At 38.6% G+C, this 12,762-nt stretch overlaps 1 protein-coding gene across 10 annotated transcripts in view; it reads right to left on the bottom strand.

The window, feature by feature from the left end:
* Positions 1 to 12,762, bottom strand: part of WNK1 (WNK lysine deficient protein kinase 1) — a 105,152-nt gene that overhangs the window by 67,868 nt on the left and 24,522 nt on the right. For all 10 annotated transcript variants that reach the window (XM_080611764.1, XM_080611767.1, XM_080611766.1 and 7 more), the window contains exon 2: positions 2,087 to 2,259. In XM_080611764.1, the coding sequence (XP_080467890.1) occupies positions 2,087 to 2,259 (173 nt within the window). The remainder of the gene's footprint in view (positions 1 to 2,086; positions 2,260 to 12,762) is intronic.

Below are 12,762 nucleotides of genomic sequence, written 5' to 3'. Positions count from 1 at the left end.
AAAATTGCTGCTTTCATTAACAGTATAATTAAAACTTAAAATAGGCAACTCCATTTTGGTTTTCCAAGATTTTAATTCCATGATAGCATAACAATGTTGCAATACTTTTGCACTGGTATGCAGAAAATCAGGGACTTCTCTTTGTGCAAAATTAGAAGTTTGTGCAGACAGCATTTGAAAAGACTGAGTCAATAATATTGTAACATTACGTGTGTGTATATATCTAAATGTATACAAATATGAAAATGCATGACGAAAATTCTCTTTAAGATTTCATCACACTTTTCTTCTGTTTACTTTTTTACATCAAGTGGCAACAATGTCTGCATCCCAAGTCTCAAAACAAGAAAGGCATCACTTGTATTAAATGCAGGTAATGTAAACACACAAAAAGAGAGAAATGGAAGCAATACTCAGCCAAATATAAACAAACACAAGTGTGCAGTGTAAATGTAGGAATATGATGCAGGTACCTGAAATACTTAGTGATACTAAATTGGGCATATCAGAATTTTCCAATACAGTTTACCTGCCAAGACTCAAGTCAAGTGGACAAGAATAAACTAAATCACAATTATAACACAAACTATGAAATACTGGGGAAAAACTCACCCAGAAGTTTATAGTTTAAAAGATGTTTAATTAAAGAGCTTATGAGTTATTTCTGGATAAACTTCCATACTTTAGAGTATAAAATAATCTTACAGACAACAAATCTGAGGTATTTCTTCCTACCAACACCCTGCGTATAACTGTCCATTATTACTTTGTCATCTTGCTTATGCCACCACATAACAAGATCCAAATATTACGATCTGGGGGGGGAGGGAAGGAGTAAAAAAAGGAGGAAAAAAAAAAAAAAGGTTAAGTCTAACACTATATATTCTAGCATAAAACTAGGTAACTTTAAATAAAGGCATCTGAACATAGCTGTAAAGCCTTTATGTCATTACTGGCTCTGGAAACAGCACATAAAGCAAGAGATACATTCTACCTGAAATACTTTAACCAACCTCAGAAAAGCCTACCCTGAACATGCAGCTGAAAAAGAAAGTTGCAGTATCTTCATCTGCAACTTCCAGTGCTATTTCAAAAGGCAAACACTTCCCTGCAATCGCAGGCCAGACTCCCAAAGTACCATTTTTATCTTCTTTAAGTATGTCCATTTGTGGCTATCAATAAGCATCATAAAAAACACAAGACGTTCACATGCTATTTTAGCCAAATAGATTGCAAGTTGTTTCCAGCTCCTACAGCCTGCCTACATATTTAGGATTTGAATTCCTCTCCAAGACTAAAATGAGCACTGAATTAAGACAACGACTCACGATCCCTGAGTTTCAAATGCTGGCAGTTTTATTTCCCGTAGATTAATGGTGACTGGATGCTGGTGAACACGCTCATAGCCCTACAAGTTTCTATAGTGCAAGGCAAAAATGGAATGTCAGTATAACCCCCGCAGGCTCCACACACCACTAGAGGGCCCTCGCAGCAGCTCGATTTGCCGGTGTCTGCCTTTAGCTCTGGCTTAAAGAGAGAACTAGTTTCACTCAGCTACTTCCCGGGTTGAAATTCCAAGCATTGGCATACTTTCAGATTTTTGTTTGGTACTATTTCATGAAGTTCCAGCTAAACAAACAGGCAACGGTTTGTTGGTGTTGTTTTCTTTTTACATATTATTTGTAGTGTAGTAACATCCAAAATCTCCCAAAAGAGGTTAATTCATTCAGGCTTTGAACGTTACAAATCACCTCATGCTAATGGAAAGCAGATGAAGCAGAAAATGAAAAGTTGTGAGAAGTGAAAATAGAGCATTGTTTTCCTGGACCCTTAAAACCTAAAAGTTTTCTGCATGTGTTTACTAGGACATCACAAGGAAGAATTTGACAAGTTTGCTAACTTAAAGGATGTTCTACCGAACACTGCAGGGCAAGCAAGACTCCTTTTAAACCAGAATTTCCCTACAGCAGGTTAGCCCTCAGCAAGAGGGCTCTGTTCTTATCTATTCTGAAATACGATCTATTTCTAGTGCTCTGATTTTGTGCTAATGATTCTCATATGCTTTGACATTCCTTAATTTACTTACGTTTTCAATGTTCCAGATGTCATGAGCTCCGTCACAAGAACAATACACTTTTTTCCTTTCACTGTAGACTCCCAGGAATCATAGAACCTAACAATATTGGGATGCTGAAGCCCTTTCAGCATCCCAGCTTCCTCTTTAAATCTTTGACGCTCTGATTTGGACAGCTTCCGATCCTAATGAAAAAGAAAAGGTATATCAGAAACCTTTGCTTTATGTCTTACTCAGAGAAGCAGCAACTTGAACAGTCAATGAACAAGTAAGAACTGGCAATCTTAAATACCATTTGGTTTGCAATTACCCTGACATACGCTCATTTAGAAGACATTCTATATATTCATATATATATATTCATATAGAAGACATTCTAGTCTTTGCCGTATTTTTCCTTACAATCTGACTGCTCTCAGAGGTAAGAATTGCAAGTCTATGGATTATCCCCTCTTCCTGTTTCCTCTTCCCCTACGTTAATAAATCTAGTCATTGCCCGAGTTGATGTGGAAGGAGGACATAATGTCTTCCAATAGTCAAGTGATCCAGAATAGACAAAATTGGACCATTTAAAGCATCTCTCTCATGTTGTACATAATAATGTTTAGTTATTCCTATGTGTATAATATCCAGACCACTGGTAATGGATGGGATTAACCTTCCACATAGGGGGTAGAGCATAAAACCTAACACATACTATGAACTTATAACTGCAGAACAACAAGTGAATAAGTTGGATTTTCTTTGATTAAAAGCATGACCTCATGATTGAGCAAGTTTCCTGTAATCTAGCATCAAGGAAAACATAACCATAACTCATACTAGAGACAGAAAGCAATCTTTTGGCCAGAGACAGACCATGAAAAAGCATTCCTAGACAATATTGTTTTATTATCTACCTACAACTAGCTATCACATATCGTCAGGATTCTAAGCAGCTATTACCAGACTAAGCTGCACATCTCAAGAGAAAACAGTCTCCTCATGCCATTCACTTTTCTCAGCTTGCCAATGCACTGGCCACACCAGTCAGATTGACAGACTGACATCAACTGGATCTATATGCAGTTTGTCTTAAAAACAAAAACATCCAAACAAGCAACATTTCAGGATACAATTAAAGCCCAGAATTTTAGATTCATTGGTCCTAACAGTTATTTAGGAATAACCAGCAACCTCTTTGTCAAATCTGAAAAATATTTCTAAGTCACTTAATTTCATATTTCCTTTTCAATTAAAGGAGGTAGTAAAATCATGCAAGGTTTACTTATACAGCTCACAACCTCCTACTATCCTCCAGGCAGTAATTCCTCTTCCTTTGTTTACCGGTAATGTGTTTTCCCTATACCATTCAGCCAATATCTAAACCATCCTATACTCACTTAGATCATTAACTTTTTCTCAGAGGTACATAGAGTATCTTTCCATATGGACAAACTTCATTTCCAGATGAAGCTCCAATTTTCAGAAGTGTAGAAGCCTTCCAGGTGAAAGTTTGAGAACAGGGTTGAAATGATCTCAGGAATCACTACCTTATCAGTGCCTATGAACGTCAGCCACACACACTCTTTTACAGTTCTTAGGAAGATGCTAAATTCTTCAGTCTCGCAAATTTAGTCTCTAGACATCAAAAGCACTCAATCTTGCAACTATTTCACTCCACAGAAATTAGCACTACCACCTCTTCTCACTCCATAAACATACTTGCACAAACAAATTTTGAGATAACATGTTTGCAGAAACGCTACACAAACATTTGAGTATCATGTCTGCCTAGGTGCTGGTTTGAGTTTTTTCAATACAGAAGTAATGCTTCCATTTGCACTATCTAATAGCTTTCCTTTCATTACAATAAATAGGGCAGCACAACTTCTGTTCAAAACCAGTTCATCCTGACTCCTACGAGCAGGTGTGATACAGAAAAGCAGTGAGCTGCAACAGGCACATCAGTCAACAGAGCATACTCACATGCTTCTTAGAAACACTCCATGCTTCAAGCAATACAAAAATCACAGTAATGTAATTATTCTTACAGTAAAACAAAGCAGTCTTCTCAGCCTCTGCACCTGATCCACATAATCCACATATTAAAACTAGTTACACATGGTTATTATAAAAACATGGCTGCAGCAATTACTTCTATATCACCTTTAAATTTATCCATGTAACATGAACAGCTGCATTCATTTTTGTCCAAAACCTACATTTTAGATACATGTTTGGATTAAATTTCCTTTATTTCATGCATTCTAATAAGTTATCTACCACAAACACTACTAACCAGTTTTAGACTATACTTGACATCAAGTTATCATCCTAATCTATGCAAACATAATCTCTCTTAAGGGCCTTACACCATTTTCCCTATCACTGTACTACTAACCCCAAATAGAAACTAACAAGCGCTAATCACTCTTATCAATGAGCAGACTCTTAACAGGCAGGAATATTTTGACTCATTTCCCTTTCTGGCCACATCAATGGTAGCATCGTGTTCCTGCACATGTATCTGTGACATTTAAAACAGATACTCAACACTTCAGTGCTGGCATTAGAGAAAAAAAACCACTAAGACAGTGACAATACACTGAGTAATTCAACACTTCTTTGAAAGTCACAGTGCCCTAATGATCTGGGACAAGCTTGGACACAAACATGGGCTAACAAATTTCACCCATGGAAGAGAGCTACGTTTTTGCAACCAAGGAAACATCACATCCTTCAGTGGCATACTGCAGCAGCAAACTGTGGAGGGAAAAGTTAACATTAAACAGAACTGTAAGGAAAAGGCAGAAAGGCCACTTGTTTCGTAAGACTAGCAACCCATACTACCTTTAAATACCCTCATTTCCTTGGATACACAACCCATATGCTCATCTGTGACGAGGTGTGGTTTTTTGTATTCTTTCCCTAAAGGAACACAATGCTAGGTAACAGGAAAGGATGAACATACTTTAAAAACACATAACCCTAGCATTCAGGAAAATATCAGATCTCACATGCTGTTACACCAACAAAATTACCTTGTATACACAATGACTGGTTATGCTCATACAAACTACATTGTAATGCAACCTGCAAGTAAGTTAGCCTACAGGCTAACATGCCATTTAAAAACTACAAGTACACTTTCAAAACCTGAATATTCTGTGCACTAGAATCTTAAAACATACCAGACAGTAAGATCTGCCAGGCTGCATAGAGATGGACTAGATCAGAGCCCTTCTCAAGTACTACATTTTGGCATCTTCTGAGCTGTTAGCATGAGCAAATGTGACAACTTTATGCTCTTTATGCACAAAGGTGCAATCAAAGCAAGCATTGAGATAAGCAAGGAAATAAAGCGCTATATGTCATTTGGGAGTCTGAGAAATGGTGCTACCAGCCACATGAGGTATGAATACTTGAGGAAAGGCAGAGGAATGAAAACTTGGAATCACATGAAATCCACACGTGAAATTGCTGTATAGCAGAGCTGTAGCAGACAGAGAACAGCCATCCTATTTAATAAGAATTTAAAAGAGCGTTTTCCAAGAATTTGGGAAGAGGACAGCTTTCACAATCTTCAGTTTTAAGTGTGTACTCCAAGAGAATCAAAAGCCCAGCTGTGTCCTTCCAACAAGGCAGGTACTTGGGGCAATACTCAGATTCCAGTGTGGCCTTCAAGCAGGAGCCTGCAGGAATGCAAGACCCTCAACTCTATTTCCACCTCTAAAGAGGTAGCAAAAAGTTTATGACATCATTCCAAATAATTCTCCATTTGATTATCTCGAGAATTAATCAAACAGATCTATCCCCTGCAGCCTTCTTCCTGTAACTCACAGTCTAAATAGGTATGCAGATGGATCATTTCAGCATGTTATTTGCTGGTTTCATCTGGAAGCAAAAATGGAAGTTTCACAACTTAATATTCCTGTATCACAAAGTACAAGACTGGTTAAACAAATTTAATATTTCCTTTGATTTTTATTTTTATTTTAAAAATCAAACAGGCCAAAACTGAACAAAACAGAAAGACACCTAAGATGCTTTTCCATAAGCCTGGCAAACTTGAACAATTTTATAAAGAAACCACCACTTTAAGAACAGTTAATAACATATGGAGTGATACCCTATCCTTCAAAGACCAATTTGTCTTGGAACTCCTACTAATAAAATCAAAAAATGGACACCCTCTCTCCTTCCCCAGGCTTTACTTCACCATAGTGAAGCAACTTCAGGCAGACAAGATGAAGTCCTAATTCTGGAAGTTAGCAAATCACATTCTTGTACCTCAGTTACCACATGCTGAGCAGATACAGCCCAAATATTTAAAAATATACAAAGCTGTCAAACTGTAGGAGAGCTTGCTTCCTAGAATGGATTTAACTATCCTATAAAATGGCCAGCATTGTTGTTCCTGAACTGAGAGCTTCCCTGGAGGACTTAAGTGTCAAATCCTAATCACTGGGCTGCCCTTAGAACAAACTGAAACAGATGCATCAAGCCCACTCCGTTCATTTCATTCATTCCTTTCCACCTACATTAAATTGTTTTGACAAGCCAGGACAAACAGCAAGGCTTCCCAGCACGTGACTCACGGTTCTGCTGTGCCAGGGGTCTGAATGGAGACAGGCAGCAAGTGAAGCAATTGTCCAGCTCAGAACAATTCAATAAGCTTTTCTTGGCTGTTTCAATTTACCCGTGCACTTCCCCTCTGATTTTTTTTTTTTGTCAGAAGAGAGCTACCAGAGGTGTTTACATTATACAAAGTAAAACAAGGATCTTGGTCATTCATGACCACCGTCATTACTTTTTCACTAATGTACTTAACTTACACACAGAACTATTACTACCCTCTTTCTATCCCTGTACGTAGGTGCCTTACATAAATGCAAGAAGAACCCTGACTCAAAACCACTCCTCGCCACTAAGATTAGTTATTGTATCAAGCCACAAAAAAACAAAGCTCATCAGCAAAAAATGCCTATATTCACTTGGTAAGTTTTTTCAGCCAAGGCTTAATGTCTATTCAGCATCCTTAATGAGGAAAGAAAATACATTTCTGGCACCTAAATTAATCTTAAATTTCAACTTAGTTGCTCACATAGCTGTTAAGTCTCTCAAGTAATGTCTTATTCGTTTTCCTTTTTAACTTTCTACAGTGCTTCAGAGTCCTGTCATGTTAACATTGTGACAAGAAATCCTGCATCTGTAAAGCACATCACAGTACCGCAAGCGGTTGCAGAGCCTAACTCGGACATCAAAAACAGCTGGAGAGCCATGTCAGCAAGGCATCAGACTCTGCTCTAGCCATTCAAGTCTGCTCTTCATTCAGACCAAGCTCAGCCAAGTCTCTCACCTCTGCTATCCACTTTTACTAACTGATATCAAATGGCCTGAGCTAAATTCTAGGACAATTCAACAGGCATTAAATGGACAGAGTTATACAGAAAAAACACACTGCATTTCATTCTCAAATACGTGCTACAGGATGCCAAGCAAGTGGGTAACAAAAGAAACATTCTACATGGAAGGAACTAGATCTGCTAACTCATGCTATATATCCTCAAACGTTATTTTCTGTTTCCTGATATCAAGCACAATTAACATAGACAAAGTGCCAGAGAACCCTTAAGCACAACAGAACAAACCTGACTCAAATTGGCCTATAGTCTCCAACTTCTACAAATAGGCAGACTCACAGGTGATGGAGGTCAACTTTAAACTGGATATTTCAAGAAAAAAAGGCACGAGCTGCTATCCAACTTAGGGAGCTGTTTCCTCTTCCACACTATTAAGAAGATAGTAAAGTGGAAACTGAGAAAGACTGGACACTTCACATACCACAGACAGGTTTTACCAGCTTTCAGCATATCCTACAGCTAGATTCAGGAATTCTACATAGCTAATGTTACAGGGACAGTTAGTGGGTTGTTGGTTTGACTTTTTTACAGTAGAGCAACACTATGTAGCTTTTATCCAAAGAGATGCACTAGAAATCATGAAAGAAAAATTAGTAGCAATGAACCATCTTCAGGTGATGTGATCTGAAAGTGTACAGCCATGACAGACTTCAAAGTGCTGTTGAATTATAGACAGTTTGAATCACAACCATGGTAAATTATCTGTGCTGAGGTTACAGCAAGCAGCATTTCATCAAGCTTTTCAAATGTCTGAAAATTTGAGGGGAACACACTGCTGCTCCCAGCCTATTATTCAGAGGAAGAAGTAGCATACAGAATGGACAAATGTTCTTCTGTGTGCATTTCTGCAGCATATGAGAAAGGCTTTGCAAGCCTTTCAGGCAAGGTTAATGAGGGGTCATCAGAGGAGAAGCTAGCAAGACTGCACTCTGATATTCAGCCATTAATGGAACTGAGGCTTTGTGGGCTGCAGTGTTCTCATCCTGAAAAAATTTAGCAGTTTAGAGAAAAAAAGAGCACAGTGACCATTGAGCTAGATTAACAAAATATCAACAAAGAATCCACAGAGCTTAAAAATCATCCAACATTACACAGTTCGTACCTAGAAATGGAAGTCTCAGAGAGTAAGACCCGCATCTACTTCTGTGTCAACACAAACCTCTTCAGACTTGTCAGTGTCAGTGTTAAAGACTAGCAGAGAGAAAAAAGGAAGTGACGGGGAAGTGACTGTTCAAAACACATCCCTGCACAGCCACAGAAGTTGCAATTGATCAAGGAGCTACACAGACCCCTCCACCAGTATACCTTTCTACGTGGCACTGAACACGAAAAAATGATTAAATGCAGCTGAACAGCTGTTGTTCCAGAAGTAAGCATGTAGGTTACAGACCCCAGTTTCCCCAGCCACTCCTTGCAAGAGCTGAGCTCTAGACCCTTCACCAGCTTCGTTGCTCTTCTTTGGACATGCTCCACCAATTCAATGTCTTCCATGTAGTGAGGGGCCCAAAACTTTTCAGTCCCTTTTCTCCTCTTAGATTGAAGATGGAAGACAATGTTCCTGAGGATGGCTAGTGGAATACAGTGCAATGCCAAGTTAACACTTACTTACTGAAAGTAAAATTTCACATTGCTGCTTGGCAAGTCTCCACAACAAGAATCAATTTTATATAAGCTACAGGCAGCCTTTGTGGAGTATGCAAACAACCTTGAGAAAGAGAACACTCAAGTATAATATACACATCTAACACAATGGAAAAGATTAGGCTTAAAACACGTATTACACTTTTTAAAGTTACTAATTCAGGGGGAAGATTCTTTTGTAGGCTTCCTCTTACACAAGCTATTAAAAATGCTTTAAGTTTCAGTAAAGTACACAAGTAGTCAACCTAAATGAAAGGCTGAAGGATTATTCACATTAGTTACACTGTTTCCCAGTGTACATTCTCTGTTTTGATTTCTGGCATTTCAATACACAACAACAGTAGTACTGCACAAAATTTATCAGAAGATGCAGTTAGTTCATTAAAAACACATCAAAAATTAAAATTGTTTCTTGTCCTTTCTCTTACCATAGATACAACATAAATGATACAGTGAACCATAAATCATAGCATGGCTTGGGTTGGAAGGGACCTTAAAGATCATCTAGTCCCAACCCCCCTGCCAAGGGCAGGGCCACCTTCCACTAGACCAGGTTGCTCAAAGCCTTGTCCAACTTGGCCTTGATGGCAGCACCTCACATGATCAAATGCATGCAAGTTTATTGCTGCTGCCCAAAGATTAGAATTAAGGAAATAAATTACATCTTGCAGAGATGATACTTGTGTAAACTGATGGCGGGAAAAAGAGGTACAAAGAAATGAAACTCCTAATGATTAGACAGCAGAAGAATAGACAGAACCCTTCATCAGTCAGGGTTTAGTTTGGAGAAGTCAATTACAAATATCCTAAAAGAATCAATACTTGAGTGAACTTGAGAAAATAAGAAATACAACTTTGTATTAACACTGAAGAGGGAGTATCTGCAACTAAAGCCTATGCATGTGACAGAGATACCAGGACCACTCCTCATTTTATCCTGCTACTGTTTGTCAGTTTGGATGAAGTTATGATTTGTCACCACAGGAGAAGGGGAGACCACCACCAGTAATTACACCGCTCTAATATGGTTGCTTCAGACTTCTACATAGGCAGCGGCACCTCTGCCAGCAATAGTAGTAGCAGCATTGAAGACACCTGGTGGCAGCAATGTTATAGACTTAACCTATGCTTGAAGACACACCCTCAGCAAGTCTTCTGATAACAGAAAGGTTATCAAAACTGAAGTTTGTGCTTGCTTGAACCAAGGTCTAGCATCATGAAACACAACTGACCTGTAACTAGTCACAATCACATGGTCCTTCTAGGTCTTCAGCTAGAGAAAAAGTTGGCCAAATCCTCAAGTTTCCAGGATCCCGTAATTCACAAGAACTGTTATTGCAGCACAGGAAGCAGGCAGTAAGGAATAACTACAACAAGCAAAACCAAACACACTTTAAAAAAAAAAAAGGGGGGGGGGAGGAGGAGGTTAGGCACACTGTTAAGCTCACTAACTTGGTGAGATACAAAGTCATTCTGCCACACTTCCTCACATGGAACAAACAGCAGAAGTGGGATCAGAAGTGTAAGAAGCACGCAAATACAATGTGCAACACAAAGGCAGCAGCAGAAAACCATTTCTGTTTCTCTGCAGGACACCAGTAGATCAGTACACTTCCTCTTTACATAGGGAACAAGAAATCTTAAAGTAGGACTCCAGTAACAAAGTTGATTTTTTGTTGCAGTAGCACTGTGGGAATTTTTTACTTTCAGCAATGACAAACGATTGCTACTTTGGTGTAGCACTGCTACACCAGTGGGCTTCAAAACCATGTGCAATACTAGATGGAAGGCTTATGTCCCATGCTCACCAGAGACAGTCAGATGCAAGCATATTGCTTAGAGATTGGGCAGCCAGCTGTACCTCAAGTTCCTCCTACGAAGATAATGACAGAGAAGAGAATCTATACTATACAAGCCCAAATGGGCTATGCCAGCCAGAAGCTGGCAGGCTTCTGAAGAATTCAGCCAGTGAAGGTTACCATTAAAGCTGTGAGCAGCATGAATATGATGTACCTGGCAGTAAAACACCTCGCTTTCCTAAGGAAAATTAAACATAAGTCAAATTGTACCACCTATAAATCTCTACCAGATTACCAGCTTGTTTTCCAGAGCTGTGTTGTGTGTAAATATACACACAGATACAAGTCTATACTACTCTCCCTACTGTCTCACATCAGCACAAACGTTCCTACACAAAGTAGGCCAAACTGCAGAAATAAACCAAATTCATCTGCTTCTGCAGAAAACAATGACCAAGACTAATCAGTACACTGCCTAATCTTACAATTTCCTTTGAGAAACTTGCACTCATCAGGAATACTGCCATGAAAACTCCACAGCAGCTTCAGAGTAAATTAAGACCTATACACATACTTTATCAAATCACTTATAGATTTTCCTTTGCTCTCCACACAACCAATAAGAGAAAAATTTTAAACAGTAGATATGAAGCCTATAGCTTAGACATGACCTCTTCTGGAATCTCTCAGGTCTTCAGGAATCTGAACTAAGAATGGCAAGCAACTGTTTAGGCTTCAGTCATTTCTATTCTAGGGTTGCTCTAGGCAGCATCTGTGTTTCCTTAGCAGTCTGGAAAAAAAGATGGCTAAAAGTTTTATTCCATTTATTTATTCTGAGATGTTGAACATAAGGGGCAGTAATCAAACTCGTAGGCTATACAAAAATAATCAGCATTAGAACAGAGAGCTCATCTACTTATTTTCACTTTAAAATTGCTATTTGATCCATGGAAGATAAATGGATATGTTTGCTATCTGATACCAGTTCACAAAAGGCTTATGCTTATTACATACAGCTTATTAAAGAACTGAAGTGTTAGCTGAACTTAATTCTTGATGAGCTATTAACCAGCTGGACCATCTTGTCACTTGGCTCAGATGCCTTATTAAAAGTTTTGAAGCTCATGTCAACTCTCATTTTGCATTGAATTGATTGCTTCATCAGTGAGAGCAAAGGTACATCCAATCATCTCAGTTTAATTCTGCTATGAAAATCCAATTCTCCATTCAGTGGATGACAGTATTGCAGGAAAAAGCCTCCTCCACGATCTATTCTGGTTACCTTACAAATTTATTGACTCATTGCATCAAGACCAACTGAGGCTCTTTTTATTTCACATATTTCTGCATGACTGTAAGAGTCCTTTTATGAAAAGCTATATGTCCAGAACAGGGTGAACCCTTAACAGATTCTGATAAAGGCAAATCAATTTAAAGAACCAAAACCGTGCTACAATACTTCATCCTATATACGTCACAAAGCTATTAGCAAAGGGTAAGAATTAACCCTTTGATGAGAAGCTGCATCAATATGCTGGCTGGAAATCCATGTAGAAGTGTCAAGATGACTCCAAAAATTTACTAATATCAATCAAAGTAGAAGATACACAAGAATTAGTAATGTTCCTATGCCTCTGACAAGTTTCCTTGCAAAAATACCAGCATAAAGCCTAGAGGCAATAATCTTGAACGGTCTATGCTAGTATTCAAGGAGCAGCCCCTGCAAGGCTGCCCCCTGCACTCTTCCAGTTGTAAAATGAGTTCACACCAGCCTATAGTGCATGCTAGCTTCAAGTTTACATACAACACTGGTACATATATTGTGCATGCAGCTACTCTTACC

This window comes from Psittacula echo (genome assembly GCF_963264785.1).
Source record: "Psittacula echo genome assembly, chromosome: 1".
NCBI lineage: Eukaryota > Metazoa > Chordata > Aves > Psittaciformes > Psittacidae > Psittacula > Psittacula echo.
This window is presented reverse-complemented; position numbering and strand designations above follow the sequence as displayed.